Here is a 24,026-nt window from a genome sequence, read left to right on the forward strand (position 1 = left end):
ATAAGTGGACACATGCAGTTCAAATCCATGATATTCAAAGTTCAACTACACTATGAACAATTATATGCCAACAAATTCAACAACTGAGATGGATGAATTCCTAGAAAGATACAGCCTACCAAGGCTGAATCATGATAAAATTGAATACCTAGCAGGCCAATTTCTACTAAGAAAATTGAGTTGGTAATCAAAAGTCTCCCAACAAACAAAAGGCCGGGACTAGATAGCTTCACTGGTGAAGTCTACCAAAATTCAAAGAAGATTTAACACCAACCCCCTCAAGCTCTACCAAAAAACAAAAGTGGAGAGAATATTTCCAAACTCATTTTCCAAGGCCCACATTACCCTGATAGAAAAATAAGACAAGGAAACCACAAGAAAAGAGAACTACTGGCCAATACCCCGATGAACAAATATTTCATTTATATTTCTATTGAAAATAGATGTACAAATCCTGAACAACATATTGGCAAACTGAATTCAACACCATATTAAAAATGTCATACATCATGGGATCTATCCCAGAGATGCAAGGATGGTTCAGCATCCATAAATAAATAAATATGATCTACCACATTAATGAAATGAAAGATAAAAATCACATGATAATCTCAATAGATGCAGACAAGCATTCAAGAAAACTTAACAACCATTCCTGTGTTAACAACTACAACTGAGACTTTCTACTGAACAGTTAATATGTACTAAGCCTCTTTCAAAGGGCTTTAAGTACATTATTTTTCAAAATATTCACAGAATCCTATTGTATAGTTGAAGAAACTACTAATTAGAGTATGTACTTGCAGAGGTTCACACAGTTCATGTGCAATGAATCTGTGCCTTTTCAAACTCCAAATCCATGTCTCTGTGCCTTTTCAAACTCCAAATCCATGTCTCTAACCCCACTGTTCTATGACCTCTCCTGTATAAATCTTAACCTGTTCTGGTCAATAAGAATTGTTCCACTGATGTTCAAGGGCACTTGCCCACAAATAGTCTGGCTTTTTCATATGTTGTTTGCCCTAGGAAATAGGGTGCCATTACTGGGAAATGATTGGTTTCCCAAGATACAGAGAAAATCGGTTGTCCCAGGTAGTAGCAAAGGTGAGTCACAGTGTTACACTTCTCAGTCTAAGTGGACATTTCCCCACCCACTGAATGGCTTTAAGCTGACTTGCCACACCATTAACTGCTGAGTTAGAACTACCTAGGAAGTCAACAGGGAGCTAAAATTGGTTGTTTCTCCTGTATTTTTGATATATTGACACTCTCTCTCCTTCTTTCCACTGTCAAACTTGTCAAATCTCAGATTTTTCTTGCTCCCCCTACAACAAGTTACTGAAATCAATACGAGGCTTTACTGTCTTTCCCTTCTTGATGACAATAAGAGTGACTGAATCACATGCCGAGGCTATATAGTAGTAAAGGGCAGAGTTTATTTTGAGCTCCAAGCAAAAACATACACAAAAGACTTTTATTCAATAAGGTTTCTTGGGAGTCTTTGATTAAGGGGTAGCAGTTCTTACATTCCTCCACCAGACTGACCCAACCTTTTCACATGTAGCTGCAGATAAGGAAACCCTGAGGAGACCTGAAGCTGTCTAGAAACCTATTGAGGATAACAAGGAGGATAGTAACAATAAACCAACACAAACATACTAAGAGTTTATTGTTTTTCCGATACTGTTCTAAGAGCTTTATATTCATTGTCTCAGTTAATCCTCACAACCTCGTGAGATGGAGATATATACCATTACTGTTCTGTTATGGGTAAGAAAACTGGGTCTTATAATCATTAGGAAGCATTTCCAAAGTTCCTCAGTTATCCGTTATGGAGCCGGGATTAGAACTAGGTTAACTACACAACCCGGGGTTTCAACATCATTCTTATATTGATATGTGTAAAGCTCTTCTTCAGGTGACAATAATAGGAAATTTCTCTTTTTGGTGTCTGCTACCATAAAAGTGCATTGTCAATCCAACTGGTATTGCAGGGAAAATTTCTCCTGAATAGAAACCTCACAAACATTCATATATTGGCCCCATCTGTTTATTAGCGCTCTGAAAGAAGCTGCCATAAATGCTACACTGCTCCTTAGAAGAAACTTCAGTTCCTTTTTTGGTGTTCACACTGTACCTGTATTGCTTTTGAGGGGACTGGGTGATTGGCTAGATTTCAAACTTGATACAAAGTAATTCTCCACCCAAAGAGTGTAATTCAGAATACCTGCCTCTAGAGGGTGATGCCTCATTATGGAGTACTGGCCAGCTATTAGAAAGTGTGACAGTATCTGGATTAAAATTAGTAAATTGAAAGAGAAAAAGAGATCACACTTCTGTAACTACACAGACCTAGCCTTTGAGCAAACAAAAAAGTTAAATGAATAAAATAAGTTTTCTGAAATGTTTTTCATTAACCTAAATGGTATTCTTTTTATCTCCATCTTAATAACCATAAGGCATGGGACCAAAGGTCACTAAGGAAAACATGTAGAACATTTTAATAGCACTTTTTTTCAAGATAAAGAAGATAAAAGTTATAGGAATAATATATGCAAAATTAAATAATTTTTCTCAATTTAATACTTTGGGGTGAGAAGTAAATAACTAAACTTACTGCAAGTTAAATGCTTTCTGATAATTGATAATGGCAACTGGAAGAAAAGGACTATTTTGAATAGTTGTGATTTTTAAGAAGGGCGATACCTACCGTAACCTATAATTCCAATCACACCCGCCATGAAGACCCAGAAAAGGAATCCAGCTATGAACCTCAGGAGTATCACAAACATCCAACTGAGGAGCATGGCGATAGTCAGGCCACTAGAGGAAAAAGCATAAAACACACAGGGGTCAAGTGTGCTAAACATAACATAAAGTTAACAGCAAGACAACATTTCTATTCAGAATAATCTCAGATTATTCTATTTTAGCTGGCTATGGAAATATTTATAATATTAAAAAGTACAAACAATAGTTTCTATTAAGACTTTCATATGAAAGAGTCGGACCATCGGGAACTTCATACCTGAGTCAAAATCTGTGTACCTCGGTAAATGGAAGTCCAGTAGCAACCACTGTTCAAAGAAAAACTGCTATGGAGAGTTTTGGCCTATCTGCCCCAGTTGTCATGCTGTATTTTTTTTCCCCTCCACACATCTCACTAAGTGACAAATTATAAAACATATCCATGATAGTAACAGAAGGAAACCTTATACATCAGAACTATTTAGAAGTAAGAAAGCAGTCTTAGGGAAGAAAAGAAAAATAATTGCCCACACAGTTCCTGAATCCATGGCTTTGTAGTCATTATTACAGTCTAATTATTTTTAATAATTTGTGATGTTTGACATCACCAGACATCTATCTCAGGTCCCCAGTGATCTGTGGGCCATTATATGGAGCTATGATACAGCTTCTGTATCTCCTGGGCCATATGACTTTATAAAGCAATCAGCAGCATGACTATGTTTTTGGTTTTAATTTTATCCTGGAGTTTGAAATACTAGAGTTACTTCCCCACCTCCCACCCCCAGCCCATATATCCAGGTTAAATCCATATTGAATTCTTCTAGGTAATTTCATTAAACAGAACTCATTAAGATTAGAAATTTGGATGATGTTTCCATTAAGAACTGATACCTCTGATACTCTTTGTAAGTTTCCAAACAGAAACATTACCTGGTAAATTTACTGAGTTTCTGGTCTCCAAGTATTATCTTTAAAAAAAAAAATCTTAATAAATACTGTCACTGAATAGATGATAGCATTGTATCAAAGTAATTTCTAAGGTCACAATTCTTGCAAAGCCTATGCTTTCAACTCCAGAAGGCATTCCCTACTAAAATCACAGATACTTTAATGCTTACATATTTAATATGGTTGAAAGATTATTCTATGGCATAGTCCCAGAGGAATAAACAAAAAGGTCAGGGGGAGAAAAGAAATATAGCTGTTTATTCTCTGTGGTTTTAATTCCTGCATAAAATTGTAACTGAATAAACTAAGGCACAGCATATTAGTCTTTGGCTTTATATTTATGAGATAGATGGAGAACCAGAAGAGTCAAAGATAAGGAGTATTTAGGTTCTAGTGGTGTGAGCTGTGCCTGGGTGGAGAGGGTTTCAGTGTATGTTGGGAATGAGGTAAATAGAAAGGTCTATCATAATGTATACTTTTTCAGACAGTAGTTAAAAAGCCAAAATAAAGAAGAAATATGCAAATTATCTAATGATATTTGAGTTTGACAATAGGGGAACAAGTTTACCACTGTCAAGTGTAGACTACAATCTCTGCTATGGAGAGAGATCCTGAAATACTGATACACACTGAAAATAATTATTGTGTTTAAGACAAAGCATCGAAATGAGTAAAATCTCAAAAAACACTAGCTAGTTTTACAGCTCTAAAAACTAATCACTACTATTTTACACACAAAACAATTTTGACTTTATTAAGTATTACATATTATATTATATATATTATATCTCTCTTGTTCCCCTCGTGGTTTTATAACTGTTCCTTGAACCCACATTTTCTATGCATCTATGTCTCAAGGACCAAACTGGGAGGTAGAAAAATAGAATGAGTTAGACATAGTTACATAAAGAATTCATAGTTTATCAGAGAGCCAGGTAAATAACATACAATTCTAGGTGCTATCTGGACGATAAGCATGTGTGTATGTATAGGGGTATGTGTGTGTGTGCATGTGTGTGCATGTGTGTGGTTAGGAGCAACACAGAAGGGGAATGTAATTATATCTGGAGAAGTCAAGAAAGACTTCAAAATTTACACAAAAGATGATTTTAAATAATTTGACAGAGTTGCCCAGGACACAGGAAGGATGTGCTAGGAAAGAGAACAGAATGTGCAAAAACAGGGGACTTGACAGTCTAAGAATGGGTGTGTTATTTCATGTGTTTATAGGGTTAATCAAGTAACATGGGTGGAGATGAATCTGGGAAACTAGTTGGACAAGGCTGTAAAGGGCCCTGTAACTATCTGGAGGAGTTTTCTCTTTGCTCTTTGATCACTAGGGAACCATAGATGCTTTTACAGCATAAGAAGGTGATATAAGAGCCAGAGGGTAACAATAGCCTTAAATATATCAGACACATGAACCTGCTCCAGTAGAGTGACTGCATTTTCCCATACCTTTCAGGAATGCAAATCTTATGTCTAAAAATTCTTAATCTCCTCCTCCTTTCATATATATTTTTCAGCTCTTCATAACTACAGTGACCTTGGGTGCTGACGATAACAAACATTATGTGAAAAGGTGTTATAAAATAAGAGTGATCCTTTGGAGGTCAAGGGAAGTACAAATGAGAAAACAGACTCATAAATAAATAAAACTGCATTCACTGTAACTTAACAGTAAGAAGCAAACATACTACAGATGTTGTCCCCACATGACTTCACGTATATTTATACAAGTACTTTTATTGGGAATTTAATGAATAAAGTTCAAATTTTCATTCTTCTAACTTTTGTAACACTGGGTATATTTGCAAATATCTTTGCCCCATTTTCAGCCTATCTGAAAAAGAAAATGGCAGGAACTGAGTCAAACTTTTATTCACAAATATGAATGGGGAATTTCTTTTTTAAAAATTTATTTGAAGATTTGAATGAGAGACAGAGAGATCAGGAGCGGAAGGGAAGGGTAGAGGGAGAAGCAGCCTCCCCACGGAGCAGACAGCTGGATGTGGGGCTTGATCCCAGGGCTCTGGGATCATGACCTGAGCCAAAGGCAGACGCTTAACAAGCTGAGCCACCTAGACGCCGTGAATGGGGAGTTTGACAAAAGCGATAAAATAAAAACAAGGATAAAATGGGGCTGGAGAAGAAACACCAGCATTTGCACTTACATGAGAATCCAATACCAAGTTGTTGTATAGTCTTCAAATACTTTGATTCCAATTGTCCTTGCATCAAGGATTTTATTGACACGACTGAATTCAAAGGAGGAAAAAGTCAATTATTTTGACTGCCACTAAACAGAAATGTTCTTGTTATGATAAAAGGGGTTTTGCAAGATGCTGTTCAAAACATATTTTTAGAAACCATTTATCAAGAGGCACTCCTTCCCCAGCCACCACAATATGTGAGATGTCACTTTGGTATACTACAAAGGCAGCTATAGCCACACACAGAGAACGTGGCTTTCAAGAATGGTGAACAGATCCCTTTTCAACATATGTGACATGTCCTCAATATTGCAGAAACTTCACTGTAAGAAATGAATTTAAATAAGATCAGTTCTTAGCTTACAAACTCCATAGAGTCAAGAATGACCATCATCCTTTTTTTTTTTTTTTTTTTTTTTTTTTTTTTTTTTTTTAAAGATTTTATTTATTTATTTGACAGAGAGAGATCACAAGTAGGCAGAGAGGTAGGCAGAGAGAGAGGAGGAAGCAGGCTCCCTGCCGAGCAGAGAGCCCGATGTGGGACTCGATCCCAGGACCTGAGATCATGACCTGAGCCGAAGGCAGCGGCTTAACCCACTGAGCCACCCAGGCGCCCCAATGACCATCATCCTTAATTCCCTTTTCTAATCCTCTGACAGCTGTTGCAGGAAGGCACCATGGAGCACATCCAGAAAAGTGCACAAATCATTACTGTCCAGTTTGCCGAATTATCAGAAGTGAATGTACTGTGTAACTACAACACTGTTGTCCCTTTCCCAGTGGCCCCAGTTACAAACACCTCCTCCTTCCACTAAGGTAACCACAGACCTGACTTTTGTGCTAATAATTCCCTGGTTTTCTTTTTCAGTTTTACCACTTACCTATGCATCGCTGGGTAATTTAATTTAGTTGCACTTGGTTTTGAATTTTTCTATCAGTGGAACTGCACTTGTACTATTATTTTGTGATTTGGTTCACACAGATTTATAGTCGTGAAATCCATCATGTTGCTATTACATTTGAAATATGCAGGGCCTACCGTATTCTACTTGGACTGCTAAACTCTTTGGAAGAGAAAAACATTTTTAGAGTATCTTTATGTTTCACTTTTAATTCAACAACTGAGCTATACAATGATACTCTGTTTGTGCACACATGGGACTTTACCCGCCCAGAGAATTATATTTCCCTATAACCTGAAACATCATGATGTGTATGCAAGGGAAAGAGTAAATTGACTTCCTTGTAGTTAGTACATAGAAACATTACCATGGTTGTCTTGACTTTCTTAAGGCCCTCTTCCCTTTAAGACATCTGGCAGTTTCATAATTTTAGTCAATTTTTTTGAATGGTGATTTAAACATCATCTTTTTATTGTGTTCCCTCAACAAGTACATTAAGGTCTTTCAATATGCTTACGGAAATTTCATTTCTTTATCTGTTGATAATGAAAGATTTAACCATTTAAAAAAACATCATTGCACTTTCTAATTCACTTTGGTTTCTCCTTTATCTGTTTTTCTTAACAATACACACCAGGGTCTCCAAACCACAGTGACATGTGTATTTCATAATAATGCATATTCTTCTTCTATAGCCCTTAACCTAATGGAAGTTTTAGTTTTGTGTACAGTAATAGGATTCATCCAAACTGAAAATAAGAGTGCAAACAAACATACTTTGCAGCTGTCCTGAGTTCTATAGCATTTCTTGTTTTTCCACTTCCATCTTCAAATGTTGTTTTATTTCCTACTGTCAAAGTGCCGTTTTTAGTAGTGAAGTCAGGGAAACATCTCTGGAGAACTGTAAAAAAAATAAAATTATGGTAGTTATTTTTCTACTTCTTCCTATGTAATATTCTCCCTTTCTTAAGCTTTCTGTTATTTATAATCAAATTCTTGCTAGACAATGTATAGGCATATTGCTCAACATTGTCCATTACTTGATGGTCAGAAGGTTTTCTGATGGTTCTCAGACAGCTGTAGAAAGCAAATATGATCACAGTCTACACTCTAAACTTGTTATTTTACTCATGGTACATTCATCAAGTCGCTAATAAGTAAGATGCACAGCATAGGTTTTTAAAAAAGAGTAATACGGATAACATCTCACATGGTAAAAAAAAATTTAATAAAAAGGCTATATTTACTTGTATGACTGAGTTTATTTCTTTTTTTTTATAAAAGATTTTATTTATTTAAGAGAAAGAGGGAGAGAGAGAGAGGGCAGTGGGGAGGGGGAGAAAAAAAGGGAGAAGGAGACTCCATGCTGAGCAGGAAACCAGGTGTGTGTGTGTGGCTTCATCCCAGGACTCTGGGATCATGGCCTGAGCTGAAGGCAGATGCTTATTAGGCTGAGCCCCCCAGATGTCCTGAGTTTACTTTTTTTTAAGAATTTTTTTATTTATTTGACAGAGAGATAGAGACCACAAGTAGGCAGAGTAGCAGGCAGAGGAAGAGGAAGAAACAGACTCCCTGCTGAGCAGGGAGCTTGATATGGGGCTCTATCCCAGGACCCTGGGATCATGACCTGAGCTGAAGGCAGATGCTTAACCACCTGAGCCACCCAGGACTTCTGAGTTTACTTTTTCTTTAAAAAAAAAAAAATAGATACTCCTTGACTGAAACCTTGAAAACTGGAGATTAGTAAATAATTTCTTAAAAAATAAGGACTATCTCAAACTTCAGGCCATTAAGACAACTGAAATTTTATTTGTGAAGTCTTAATAATTTGTGTCTTCCAGCTTTCTCATTTACCTGGTTTTTTGGAGGGACTGGAAATAGAAATTCTAAAGCTATCAAAATGGCCCACACTTTGTAGACTAGCATAATTCCTCAGAAGATTTACTTCACTGTTCAATTTTCTATACACTTATTTTGATTAAATAGAATCCTTGCTTCTTTACATACCTGTATTACTAAAAATATTTTAAAACCCCAATTTTAAATCAAGAGGGAAGAGAAATCAGAAGTGGATCATTTTCATATTTTTTCTTACAGGAAGCATCACAGATTTGCTTGACTTTTCAGGGAATTTAAGCTTGAAAATATTAAAGTAGTTGATATAGGGAATGAAGAAATAGGTCTTTACCAAGCCTTTCCTGACTTTTTGGGCTTAAAATGATCTCCTGTCTACCTACTTTGATCTCCTAGAGCATTTAAAATAAGGCTGGGTCCTTCAGTGTCTTCTCATCTTTTTCTGATTCTTCCCTGGCAAATTTGACATAGTAGTCTCTACCAACTGCTTCTATTACCTCTCAATCCAATCACATGCTGTCCCCACCACTCCAAAGAAATTTTCCTCCCAGTGATCCCAATAATCTTTTAATGGCCAAAACCTCCAAATATCTTTTAGTAATTATCCTGCTTGAACTCAACCATTATCTAGCACAGTGTTTGGTATATAGTAGAACTCAGTCAATATTGGCTGTTAATTGAGCTAACTTTTCTGAGTCTTTGACATGGTAGACAAACCCTGTCTTTTGAAACTCTCTTCCTTTGGCTTACATACCCAGGCTCTCTCCTGCCTCCCTTTAGTTTTACTGTGCATTCTTTCCTTTGCCACGCCTTATAATAGGACTCTTTCCACCCACAGAGTCCTCCAATCCTATTCTGGGCAATTTTATTCAGTTAACTCCAATGGCGAAATATGTCCTTTATATATTTGAAAAGTAGAGAAAATAAGAAGGAAAATGCAAAACAATACATAGTCCTACCACCCAAAATGAACTCTAACATTTTAGATTAGTTTCTTTTTAGTCTTTCTCTGCAAGAAAATTTTTTGAGAGTCATAACCATAAAATAAATGCAGGGTTTCCCCTTGTTTCTTTTTTTTTAAAAATATTACTTATTTCTTTTCATAAACTATTTAATAAATGAATTTTATTTGCTATATACTATTCAATTAAGTAACATGTTTAATTACCTATTGGGGGAATGAGCACCACTGTACTGTATTCATTTTTGTATCCCCAGTGTACATTTTATATTGTGTGATTTAAACAGTACACTTGTAAGGGCAGGGATGTTTTATATTCTTATGCCTACTATATCTTCAGTGACTAAGGATTCATTTTTATCCTTTTGTAACATTATTCTTGGCAGCATGAAGTTGTTTGAAAGACCTACATCTTACATCAGGGTCCTCAGTGACCCAAAGAAAAGGGAGAGGGGAACGTAAGGCATTGTGTTTGGCGGTAGCTACTTCAATGGTACCTGACTTTCTACTCAAATAGAAAATGGTACATGACCTTCTACTCCAATTGAAAAAAGAAAGAAGAGAGGAAATGCCCACAGTCTTACCATCTCCAAAATATCCATACTATTTTGGCATATTTCTTTCCAATATTTTTCTTTGAATAGCTTTTTTTGTTTATTTTAATTTATACATTAAATTATTATAATTTATAATAATTTATATATAATTATATTCTAATTACATAATATATAATTATAAAATATCATTATAATGTACATAACATTTTATTAACATTATATTACATAGTACTTATATTTAATAACTCTAAAATATTCCATTTAATGAATACATCATCATTTATTTAAGCACTTTATTGCTCTTGGACATAAGAGTATTTCTTTTAATTTTCTTTTTTTTTTCTCTTTATTTTTAGTTCTTCTGAATCACACTGTGATGGGCATCTTTATGTAACATTGTTTCTCTTGGGTTAGGATTATATTTGTAGGAATGGAATATTAGTGATTGTGTAACTTTTTAAAAAAGAAAATGAAATGAAGTTTATATAAACTTTAAATAAAATTTAAAAATATAAAATATCGATTGCTTTAAGAGATACATAAATATTTCAAATTTCAAATTATGGGACAAGTTTATGTCCCACCATCACACCCCGGGCAACTTCGGAACAAACTCTTTGGCTGAATTCAGGGGTGAGAGTATGCAAGTTTATGTCTGTGCGCTTACATGTGCTTATAGAGCACATGTAAGTAATCAATCTGGGCTTTTAGAATCAGTTTTTAATCTTTTCTGTGTATCTTGATGCAGCAAAACCCTAAAACTAACAGATCTCCTGTAGAAATGTCTCTGGCTGGAGTCAGGAGAATGGGCTTTAGCTTTGGTTTTCTCCTAATTAATTCTGGGACACTGGGCCAATCATACAACTATTCTTGTCTTCAATTTTGTCAACAGAGAAATTAAGGGAACTGAATTAAGTAACTTCTTATATATTCTAAGATAAGATAAGTAATAACCACTTACATGGTTTGCTTGGAAAAATTGCTGTTGGACAATCATCATCCAGTAAGACTTGTGAGAGAGTCTAAAATGGAAGGAAGAGTATATTAACATTTCAAAGGCTATGTAATGACAACTTTTATTCTCAGTATAAAAATTGTGTCCTTTGAAAATTTAACTCCATAATTATCTCATTATTTCATGTTACTCCCCTATAACAATGATTTTAAGATTATCATACACACATACTTATTTGACAAATTCTCTAAAATTTTCTAACTGTAGTTCAATCAAATCAACAATAATAAAACCAGACACACTGAAGTCAAGACACAATTTTGAAAGTGTGTATCTATGTCTTAGTCACATTTTGAGTCTCTAATTCTTCATTTTTTGTTTTCTGGAAAAACAGCATCTTTCTCTAAGTTAGAAGCCATTAATACTATTTAAATTAATGGGGCTTTAGAATTCCTTCTTAAGTCCCAAACCTAGGTAGGGTTTGAGGATTTTATTCTTAAATGAATAATTATCAAATTGAGTTTGGAAGTAAAATTCTACTTGTTACTAAGTCATGGATCTTCATCACCACATTAATGAAATGATAATATTAATATTGCCATTAGTTAGCTCCTAGATCTTGATGACAGGGTCCAGCCAAGTAGAGAATTTGTTGGTTTCAGGGAATAGTTAAAGCTAAAGGTAACTTACCAGGCTTAAGAGTTTTGAATAATACCCAAAGTCTACACGATGATATGCTATAAATGGTGCATGTAAATTTGTATGTACACGTGCATTTGTGTCTTAATGGAATAATAAATAATCATTTCCTAGAGGATTTAGGAGCTTGTCCATTACAAATGCTCATCTTACACTTGAGATTGAAACAAGAGTTAAAGTCTTCTTTTATATAAAGTCTAGTTTTAAGTTTAAACACTCATACCTTCACAGGCTTAACAAAAGGGGATTTGCAGAATTGGCTGTAGTATGTCCAATAGTGTTTGTTTGTTCTGTATGAAAATTGTATTTCCATGTAGGTTAGAAACTTTTCTGGGCACTTGGAGACACAGATCTGCGAAGAAAAGGAAAACACAGTGGTGGAGACTCAACTGAATTGAATAAACCAAGGAAGTATCTGTAAGATTAGACTTCTAACCTATCTACCACTACAAGAAGCAAAGCACCATTTTCCATCAAAGAAACTTGCATTAATTTTCTAATTTATGTAAAGAATAAAATTGCATGTAATAGTTATCAATCTCTACTTCTTGCCTTTTGACAATGATTTGTGTTAAGACAATAGATGTTGTACAATGACGGCTTGTTTTTAACATCTGATTTTAGAATAATTGTAGATCTACTTGTAGCTGTAGAAATAACATATTCCACCCAGTTTTAATCAATGGTAATAACTTGTACAATTACAGAACAATATCACAACCAAAAAATTGGTATTGTTACCACTCACTAACCTTATTTAGATTCTACCAGTCTTACATACACTCATTTATTTGTGTGTGTATGTGTGTGTGTGCATCCATGCATTTACATTTCTATGCAATTTTATCATGTTTAGATTCATGTGACCACTACCACAGGACAGTGATGGATTTTTTTAATAAAATATTCCCTTATTAGTTTCTGAGTTAGTAGATAAGAGTATAATGCAAGATTAATTTTTCACAAGATTAATTTTGCCTGTGTAGTTTATGTATATTCAGGGTTAGAATCTTGCTTCCTTTCCTATATATGAATAAAATTGTCATTAAAAATGCTCCAAATATTGATAACTTATGCCACTAATAACTATCCATGTCAGTGAATTCTCAACAATTCTCAAAATATAATATTGGACTTACTACTATAAGAAAATAACAAAACTGGGACTATTTGTGGCACTCATTATTATAGTCTTTTACCAACAACACCAGCCAAATGTGGGCAGAGAGTTCACCAATGCAATTATTTTACATTAATGACTTTAGAGGGCCTATTAATACCAAACCAGATCACTGTGACTACTAGTCTACAGAGCCATTGTGGAGTGACTGAAATCTAAGTACAGACTCCACAGAGAGAAAGCAGAATCCAGAAAGATACACTCTATCGGTTTTGCTTTTATTTGTAATTTAAAAAAACAAAAAGCAAAAAACAAAGATCCCATTAAGCCATCAGAGTTGCAGTCCCTAGACATTTTCTCCCCCACCTTTGGTTCCTCCTTATGAAAGCCTTCTCAGCTCTGACTTGGTCCACAAGCCTGCTGTAATTTGTTAACTTCTCACTGGCCAGATTCTAGCTCAATCCATTGGCAGCTAGGTAAAAACACTGCTGCTTAGCTGACAGCTCTTCCCCATTATTTGGGTCATGTTTCTACTGCACACAAAAACATTTGATGTCAACTTCACAGCTAAGGGAAGAGTTAGAAAACTAAATAGATATGTCAAATCTCACCGTTAATGTTGTTTTGTAGTAGCAGCAGCAGCAACTGAATTTCTTCTACAAGTTCTGACATGGCAAACAACCTGTCTCCACATTCACACCTCTGTATGTATTTCCTCTGTGTCAGTTACTCATATATACATAGGCATTCATGCGCAGGTGTGTGTGCACACGTGCACACACATACACACACACACCTCTAGAGGAAATATTTAAATTTACAGATTTTTCTGCAAAAGCTGAAGTACTGTTTAGGGACATTCAAAGCCCCCAAGAGGCTCACTTTTTTTTTTTTTTTTTTAAAGAAGGTTAAGGTTAGGGGTGCCTGGGTGGCTCAGTGGGTTAAGCCGCTGCCTTCGGCTCAGGTCATGATCTCAGGGTCCTGGGATCGAGTCCCGCATCGGGCTCTCTGCTCAGCAGGGAGCCTGCTTCCTCCTCTCTCTCTCTATCTCTCTGCCTGCCTCTCTGCCTACTTGTAATCTCTGTCTGTCAAATAAAATAAATAAAATCTTAAAAAAAAAAAAAGAAGGTTAAGGTTATCATCAATACAAATGTCAAAATTTCACTCTGATTGGAGCTAAGCTGACTGAGTAAACCTTTAACATATTGGAAGATACTTTACATTTAGACTTTGACAATAATATGGTTTGAAACATAACTTCACTAGTTCCCCTCTCAGGTAGATTTAAATGGATTTATAAAACGAATACTGAAAGTACTAATGCTTTCACAGGCCTTAAATGACAATAAGAACTACTGAGTTGGGACCATGATTTCTATATTCCTAAATACACACACACAATGTATACTCCATATTAACAGTGCTGTGTATGCAACATATACAAGAAAGTAATTAAGATGGTAAAAAGTGGTTTGTTAAAGAGAAGCACATCAAATTTCATTCCAGACACAAACGAGCTGTTAAAATACAATATAGCAACTGCTCTTTACTCTCTCCCTCTAGCAGGCCAATTTGTTCATTTCAAATACGATGCTGATTAGTAGCAATCAACATATAATTAGCCAAAAATGAAGGTCACATTGAGGCACAGTATCCTAATTGATCACAGTCTGTCCTCTAAACGCTTGTGACACATGTCTGGACTATGCTGGCAATTAACAAAAAACATAATGCATAAAAATATGGCTTGGATCAGTAGATAAACTAATCTGGCAGACTAAAAGCAAGTCTCCATGACTGGCAGCAAAAATACATTCTGACTCATTCTGCCTCTTTGTGTGACCACAAAGGGGCACTTAAAATATAGTTCTTCATCATTATTTTCAAATCTGCAATTCATATAGTTTAACATTCTAATACAAATCAGAATTTGCTGAGTAGAAGAGCTATCTGTAGGTGACAACACTACATTTGCTATGAAAAAAGCATGATCTAGTGGGGTACTTTACATAAATGTAAATAAAATGTACATGGGTATATTAAAAAAATCTGTACAAAGATATTTTTGTTTCCTCATGGGAATGATGAATCTGTACAGTGGAAAATTTCCTAGACTGGGAGTAGGAAGATATTAATTCACTCATTTATTCCTTCAACAAATACTTATTGATCATCTGCTCGGAGCCTGTTCTAGGCACTGGAAACACAGTGAATAAAACAAATAAAATTTTTGCCCTCAAGCTGTTTAATTTCTAATAGAGGAGAGATGGATAATAACAAATAAGTATAATTGTTTTTTATAAGATGGTAATAAGTGCTATGGAGAAAAATAAGGCTAGAAAGGTTAGAGGATAAAAGGTAGCTGAGTAAGATTCCAGCTTTATTTTATTTCTTTTCAATGTTCCAAAATTCATTGTTTATGCACTACACCCAGTGCATAAACTCCATGCTCCATGCAATGTGTGCCCTCCATAATACCCACCACCAGGCTCACCCAACCCCCCTCTTCCCCTCCAAAACCTTCAGTTTTTTTCTCAGAGTCCACAGTCTCTCATGGTTTGTACCCCCCCTCCGATTTCCCCCATCTCACTTTTCTTCTGCATCTCCCAATGTCCTCTGTATTATTCCTTATGCTCCACAAGTAAATGAAACTATATGATAATTGACTCTCTCTGCTTTACTTATTTAACTCAGCATAATCTCTTCCAGTCCCGTCCACATTGCTACAAAAGTTGGGTATTCATCCTTTCTGATAGAGGCATAATACTCCATTGTATATATGGACCATATCTTCTTTATCCATTCATCCGTTGAAGGGCATTTTGGTTTTTTCCACAGTTTGGTGACTATAGCCATTGCTGCTATGAACACTGGGGTACAGGTGGCCCTTCTTTTCACTACATCTGTATCTTTGGGGTAAATACCCAGTAGTGCAATGGCAGGATCACAGGGAAGCTCAATTTTTAGTTTCTTAAGGAATCTCCACACTGTTTTCCAAAGTGGCTGCACCTACTTGCCTTCCCACCAACAGTGTTAGAGGGTTTCCCTTTCTCCACATCCTTTCCAACACTTGTTTCCTGTGTTGTTAATTTTGGCCATTCTAACTGGTGTAAGGTGGTATCTCAATGTGGTTTTGATTTGAATCTCCCTGATCGCTAATGATGATGAACATTTTTTCATGTGTCTATTAGCCACTTGTATGTCTTCTTTGGAGAAGTATCTGTTCATGTCTTCTGCCCATTTTTTGATGTGATAATCTGCTTTGTGTGTGTTGAGTTTGAAGAGTTCTTTATAGATCTTGGATATCAGCCCTTTGTCTGTACTGTCATTTGCAAATATCTTCTTCCATTCCATGGATTGCCTCTTTGTTTTGTTGACTGTTTCCTTTGCTGTGCAGAAGCTTTTGATCTTGATGAAGTCCCAAAAGTTCATTTTTGCTTTTCTTTCCTTTGCCTTTGTTTGCTTTTCCTTTGTTTTCCTTTGCCTTCTTTCATATCTTGAAAGAAGTTGCTGTGGCTGATGTCAAAGAGGTTACTGCTTATGTTCTCCTCTAGGATTTTGATAGATTTCCTGCCTCACATTTAGGTCTTTTATCCATTTTGAATTTATCTTTGTGTATGCTGTAAGAGAATGCTTGACTTTCATTCTTCTACACATAGCTGTCCAATTTTTCCAGCACTATTTATTGAAGAGACTATCTTTTTTCCACTGTATATTTTTTCCTGCTTTGTCAAAGATTATTTGACCATAGAGCTGAGGGTCTGTATCTGGGCTCTCTATTCTCTTCCACTGGTCTATGTGTCTGTTTTTGTGTCAGTGTCATCCTGTCTTGGTGATCACAGCTTTGTAGTAAAGTGAGAAATCAAGGAAACATGATGTCCCCAGTTTTGTTTTACTTTTCAACATTTCCTTAACAAATTGGGAACTCTTCTGATTCCATACAAATTTTAGGAGTGTTTCTTCCAGCTCTTTGAAAAATGCCAGTGGAATTTTGATTGGGATAGCATTAAAAGTATAGATGGCAGTATAGACATTTTAACAATGTTTATGCTTCCGATCCTGAGTATGGAATGCTCTTCCATCTTTATGTGTGTTTTTCAATTTCTTCATGAGTGTTCTGTAGTTCTTTGAGTATAGATCCTTTACCTCTTTCATTAAGCTTATTCCAAGGCATCTTATGGTTCTTGGTTCTATAGTAAATGGAATCATTCTCTAATTTCCCTTTCTATTTTTTCATTGTTAGTATATAAGAAAGCAACTGATTTCTGTACATTGACTTTGTATCCTGCCACGTTACTGAATTGCTGTATGAGTTCTAGTAGTTTGAAGGTGCAGTCTCTTGGGTTTTCCATATAAAGTATCATCTCATCTGTGAAGAGAGAGAGTTTGATTTCTTCATTGCCAATTTGGATACCTTTATTTCTCTTTGTTGTCTGATTGCTGTTGCTAGGACTTCTAATACTATGTTGAACAAGAGTGGTGAGAGGGGGAATCCTTGTCGTGTTCCTGATCTCAATGGGAAGGCTGTGAGCTTTTTCCCATTGAGGATGATATTTTCTGTGGGTTTTTCATAGATAGATTTTATGAAATTGAGGAATGTTCCCTCTATCCCTATACTTTGGAGCGTTTTAATCAGGAACGGATGCTGGATTTTGTCAAATGCTTTTTCTGCATCAACTGCGAGGACCATGTGGTTCTTCTCTCTCCTCTTATTGATTTGTTCTATCACATTGATTGATTTGCGAATGTTCAACCATCCTTGCAACCCAGGGATAAATCCCACCTGGTCATGGTGGATAATCTTTTTAATGTGCTGTTGGATCCTATTAGCTAGGATCTTGTTGAGAATCTTAGCATCCATATTCATCAGGGATATTGGTCTGAAATTCTCCTTTTTTTGGTAGGGTCTTTGCCTGGTTTGGGGATCAGGGTAATCCTGGCTTCATAAAAAGAGTCTGGAAATTTTCCTTCTGCTTCAATTTTTTGAAACACCTTCAGGAGAATAGGTGTTATTTCTTCTATGAAAATTTGGTGGCATTCCCAAAGGAATCCATCAGGTCCTGGGCTCTTGTTTTTTGGGAGGTTTTTGATCACTGCTTCAATCTCGCTACTAGATATTGGTCTATTCAGGTTGTCAATTTCTTCCTGGTTCAATTTTGGAAGTTTATAGTTTTCCAGGAATGCATCCATTTCATCTAGGTTGCTTAACTTATTGACATATAACTGTTGATAATAACTTCTGATGATTGTTTCTATCTCCTTGGTGTTGGTTGTGATCTCTCCCTTTTCATTCATAATTTTATTAATTTGGGCCTTCTCTCTTTTCTTTTGGATTAATTTGGCCAATGGTTTATCAATCTTATTGATTCTTTCAAAAAACCAGCTTCTAGTTTCATTGATGTGTTCTACTGTATTTCTAGTTTCTATCTCATTGATCTCTGCTCTAATCTTGATTATCTTCCTTCTTGTGTGTGGAGTTGGCTTAATTTGTTGTTGATTCTCCAGTTCTTTAAGGTATAGAGACAGCTGGTGTATTCTGGAATTTTCATTTTTTTTGAGGAAGGCTTGGATGGCTAGGTATTTCCCCCCTAGGACTGCCTTTGCTGTATCCCATAGGTTTTGGACCAAAGTTTATTCATTCTCATTGGTTTCCATGAATTGTTTAAGTTCTTCTTTGGTTTCCTGGTTGATCCATGCATTCCTAAGCAAGGTGGTATTTAGCTTCCAGGTATTTGAGTTCCTTCCAAACTTTTCCTTGTGGCTGAGCTCCAGTTTCAAAGCCCTGTGATCTGAGAATATGCAGGGAATAATCTCAATCCTTTGGTATCGGTTGAGCCCTGATTTGTGATCCAGTATGTGGTCTATTCTGGAGAAGGTTCCATGTTCTCTTGAGAGGAATGAGTATTCTGTTGTTTTAGGGTGGAATGTTCTGTGTGTACCTATGAGGTCCATCTGGTCCAATGTGTCATTCAATGCTCTTGTTTCTTTATTGAATTTCTGCTTTGATGATCTGTCTATTACTGAGAGTGGCGTGTTAAGATCCCCTACTATTAATGTATTCATATAAATATGGCTCTTTATCTTAACAGTTGTCTTATGTAGTTGGCTGCTTCCATATTGGGGGCATAAATAATTACAATTGTTAGATCTTCTTGGTGGATAGACCCTTTAAGAATGACATAATGTCCTTCTTTATCTCTGACTACATCCTTTAGTTTAAAATCTAATTTATCTGATATGAGAATCCATATCAGATGGATATTTTCTTTCTACCCCCCCCCCCTTTTTTTGAGGCCCATGGGCATGAAAGATGCTTCTCCATCCCTTAAATTTCAGTCTGGATGTATTCTTAGGTTCCAAATGGGTCTCTTGTAGACAACATATGGATGGGTCCTGTCATTTTATCCAATTTGGAACCCTGTGCCATTTTATGGGAGTGTTTAGGCCATTCACGTTGAGAGTGATTTTGAAAGATAAATTTTTATTGACATGATGTTGCCTGTGAAGTCTTAGTTTCTACAGATTGTCTCTGTAAATTTCTGTTCTTTGCCACTCTTGGGTTCCTTCTTCTTTTATGGAACCCCCCCTTAATATTTCTTGTAGTCTGGCTTGGTGGTCCCATACTCTTTTAAACTTTGCCAGTCTTGGAAGCTCTTTATCTTTCCATATATTTTGAATGTAAGCCTTGATGGATAAAGTATTCTTGGCTGAATGTTCTTCTCATTTAGTGCCCTGATTATGTCTTGCCAGCCCTTTCTGGCTTGTCAAGTTTCTATGAACAGGTCTGATGTTATTCTGATGGACCTGCCTCTCTACACAAGGAATCTCTTCCCCTTCGCTGCTCTCAAAAGATCTTGTCTAAAATTATGATTCATCGGTTTCACAATCAAGTGTCTTGAGGTCTTTCTAGATTCATTGATTTGAGGGGTGATCTTTCTGCCTCTAGGACAGGAACACCGGCTCCATTCCCCAGATTGGGAAAATTATCATGGAGAATTTGTTCAGGTATATCTTCTAGTCTTCTTTCTTTCTCCTCCCCCTCAGGGACCCAATAATTCTGGCTTTGGAACATTTCATGGCATCATTTATTTCCCTAATTCTATTTTAAAGGCTTCTAAGCTTTTTGTACCAGGCCTCCTCCTGATCCTTTTCTCTATCAGTTTGTCTTCTAGATCATTAATTCTATCTTCTGCCTTGGTTACCCGCACCTGAGAAAGTTCCGTGCGGGCACTAGCCAGTGGTCTCTAGGACTGGCCGAGAGTCTGAACACTCCCAGCCTGGGCTTGAAAATCTCAGCATGCTATCTCTAGTTGGGATCTCTGGGGAGGTCTGGACCCCAGATAGCAGTCCCAGCAGAGGCGGCCACTGGAAGTGGACTCCCTGGACCAGTATCGCTTATGGTTTTAGTGGCACAGGGGTGCAGAGACAAGCCGGTGCTTTGGATGATCCCCGAGACAGTGGCTGGGGATGTGCACTGCCTGTGGGAGGTTGCCCGGCTCAGCGGAGTTTGCAAAAAGGGACTCTGTGTGTTCTGAACAACCCAGAGAGAAGCAGACTGAGGCTTCTCTCTGAGATGGAGGTCTGGGTGCAGTTTGCTTTCCATTAAACCTCTGAAAGTCCACAAAAAGTCGCCAAAGGGGGGAAAAAAAACCCAGAGAAGAAAAGCCTGAAAAAAAAGGTTTCCACAGAGCCTAGCACCTTGATAGGGAGCAGGAGGACTCAACCCAAGCAAGACTGACTGAAAAGCAGCACGGCAGACCCCTCCCCCAGAAAGCCAGCCAAAAGAACAAGAAGACAACGACCACAGGGTCCCCATAAAACTGTAAAACCCAAATATCAGGGGAAAACAAGATATTAAGCTCCCAGTATTTCCCTAAAACCTCTTATTTCATAGATACAACTTTTATTTTTAATTCATTCTCACTATTCTTATTCTTTTTAATTTTTAACCTATTTACCATTACAATGAGTTTAATATAACATATTCCATAATTACCTTTTAACTTGAACTTTTTTCGTACATATACCTGTGTTTTTCTTTTGCTTTTCTATTTTTTTTTTAATATACAGATATATATAAGCTTAAGGTAATCCTCTTTCCCTAATCAACACTACCCCTATATATAAATGAGTTTTAATCTCCCTTTATCTCTGGAAAGCTGAGTCCTTTAACAAAGATATCAAGATACACCCAGGAAGAATCAAAGTAACCTTCCTTGCCCACAATGAGGATTTATAACCACCCTCTCATCTTTTTCTTCCATCCATGTTTCTGTGTATTTGTTCTGTTCTAGTATTATATAAATCTTATCCTAGGGGTTCATTTTGGCTGGGTTCTTTTTCTTTTCTTGTCATTTACTTTTGTCGGTCTTTTTGTTTGTCCATTTTTGTTTGTATACCTTACAAACCTTAGCTTTGGGGCCCATTCTGGCTGGGTCTTTTCTTTTTGTTTTCTGTCTGTCTGTCTCTCTGTCTCTCTCTCTCTCTTTTTCTTTTTTCTTTCTGTTTGGTAATGACTTCTGATTGCTCGGAAGCATTCCAGGGTACACCTTTCCTGGATCATGGTTGATATATTCAGCTACACATCCCCTCAACCACCTCTCACCAAAATGACTAGGAGGAGGAATGCCTAACAGAGGAAAAATTCAGAGACTGTGCCCTCTCCATCAGAGCCATTGGATATGCACATAAACAGTATGTAGGAAAGGGAATTCAGGGTAACAATTATCCAGACAATAACTAGATTGGAGAAAATCATTAATGACAGCATGGTATCAAGTAAGGCAGAAGTGAAACTGCCCAGGAAGAAGTTAAAATTGCTATCAATGATATCCAATCTTATCTAAATTCTCTAACAGCTAGGGTAACCAAGATTCCGGTTTTAAATGGGTAATCAAGGGAGGCCCTAAAAAAAGGTAGCATTTGAGGAAAGATGTGAAGACTATTCATCAAACCATAGTCATTTGGAGAAAAAGTACTTTAGGCAGAGAGAATAGCAAAGTCCAAGGCTCTGAGGCAGGAGCACTCCTGGATCCTTTCACAGACAATAGATGGGTAATATAACCCGAGTGCAGTGAGCAGAGAGAGAGTAACAGCAAATGTAGTCAAAGTTGGACAGATAGTGAAGGATCCTGTAAGGCCACTGTTAAGACTTTGCTTTTAATCTAAGTAACCTGGGAAGTTATGGGGACAAGGCCTAAATGAAAGAGAAACATAAATGTGACATATTTAATAGGATCACACTAGCTGCTGAGTAGAAAAGAGACTGTAAGGGGTAGAAATTAGGGCAAGGATAGAGTCAGAGAGACCAGTCAGAAGGTCATTGAACTAATGCAGATAAGAGATGATGGTTTTTTGAAAAAAGGAAGAGATGGTGAAAACTAATTTGGTCTAGGCATATTTTGAATGGAGATCAGAGGAATTAGCTGAAGTGCAAGAGAAAAAGAGGAATGAAGAATTGATTCCATGGTATCTAGAGCTGGCCTTAACTGAAAGAAGGAAGACAGCTATGATGGGAAAATAGTTTAAAGGATAAAGTCAGAGGCTAGGAATTGAGTTTTGGAGATGTTAAATTTGAGATACAAACTAAATATCCATGTAGAGACATTGTACAGGTGGTTGGATATAAAGATCAGGAGATTAGGGAGCAGATTTATCTGGAGATATAAATTAGGGAGGGCAGCATATAGATGATGTTAAAACCATGAGACTAGATGAGATCACCAAAAGAGTAAATGTAGATTTTGAAAAGGACTAAGCTTGGTGATGGGAGGGAACTCCAACATTTACAAGGTGTTGGAAAGATGAAGAAAACCCAGCAAAGGAGACTAACGAGGAGTATCCAGAGAGTTGGGAGGAAACCTAAAAGCATGTTGTTTCCTAAAAGCCAAGTTAAGAAAGTGTTTTAAGGAGGGCAGCTTGAATGAACAATGCTGTTAGATCAAGTAAATGTGGAAATGAGAATTAGCCATTTGTTTAATAATACAGAGTTCAATGGTATCACTTGGAAAAAATTGGTGTAGGAATAAAAGCCTGAATGAGAATAGAGGATTTAGATTCATTGAATAGAGACTATTGTTCTGAGGACTTTTGCAAAAAAGAGGTACAGAGATATGAAGCAGTGCCTGGAGGGTGGGGTGTGTGGGATCAAAGAGAGAATTCTTTGAGACAGAAGAAATAACAGCATGTTTTATACTGATGGAGATGATTTAGTAGAGAAGGAAAAGTGGTAATTAAAAAAACCCAAGGGCACCTGGGTGGCTCAGTGGGTTAGTCCTCTGCCTTTGGCTCAAATCATGATCTCGGGGTCCTGGAATCGAGACCCACATCAGGCTGTCTGCTCAGCAGGGAGCCTGCTTCCCCCCCTCTCTCTTTGCCTGCTTCTCTGCCTACTTGTGATCTTTCTCTCTATCAAAGGTATAAATAAAATCTTAAAAAAAAAAAAAAACAGAAAATTTCTGGAGTGCTGTGCTTGAATGTGTGAGATATAATGCACAAACGGATGGGCTGACCTTAAGAGCACATGCAGTTCATCCACATTATGACAAGGAAAAGCTGAACAAATAAATGAACACAAATGATGACGGGTAGGCAAGAGGATATTACTGTAGGAGCTTTTAAGAGTTGTCTTCTGAATGCTTACACTTTCTCAATGAAATAGGAAGAAAAGTCAGAGGTTGACAAAGAGATTGACACAGAGTTCTTAGAGGTTTAAGAGGAAAAGTTGTGAAATTGTTTTTTAGAAGGCTAGGCTAGTGAATAGACAAGGGGTTTGTAGCATGGTTGTGGGATAACACTAGGGCCCACTGAAATTAGTGGTTCTGAATCAGAAGAACTATTATATATGTTTTCTCCAAAAATTCACAGCTACCTGCATTTAGACATAGAATAGGCAGAGAGTTGCACTTAGCTAAGGATTGAAATTTTGTAAGGAAGTACAACTACTTGGGAGGGGGCAAAGGAATTGAGGGTTTACATAAGGGAATGAATTTAAAGAGGAGTCATGAAATCTAAGACAGAGATGGAAATGAAAACATGAGGGAACTAAGGGATACTGTGAAAGGGTT

The 24,026-nt window shown here is 36.7% G+C and overlaps 1 protein-coding gene across 5 annotated transcripts in view; it reads right to left on the reverse strand.

The window, feature by feature from the left end:
• The window catches only part of SLC44A5 (solute carrier family 44 member 5), a 395,909-nt gene that overhangs the window by 45,282 nt on the left and 326,601 nt on the right, over positions 1 to 24,026 (reverse strand). For all 5 annotated transcript variants that reach the window (XM_082686570.1, XM_082686574.1, XM_082686573.1 and 2 more), the window contains 5 exons: positions 12,064 to 12,192; positions 11,148 to 11,208; positions 7,592 to 7,715; positions 5,874 to 5,957; positions 2,711 to 2,823 (listed from right to left, as the gene is read on the reverse strand). In XM_082686570.1, the coding sequence (XP_082542696.1) occupies positions 2,711 to 2,823; positions 5,874 to 5,957; positions 7,592 to 7,715; positions 11,148 to 11,208; positions 12,064 to 12,192 (511 nt within the window). The remainder of the gene's footprint in view (positions 1 to 2,710; positions 2,824 to 5,873; positions 5,958 to 7,591; positions 7,716 to 11,147; positions 11,209 to 12,063; positions 12,193 to 24,026) is intronic.

Source organism: Mustela nivalis, assembly GCF_964662115.1.
Source record: "Mustela nivalis genome assembly, chromosome: 10".
Lineage (NCBI taxonomy): Eukaryota > Metazoa > Chordata > Mammalia > Carnivora > Mustelidae > Mustela > Mustela nivalis.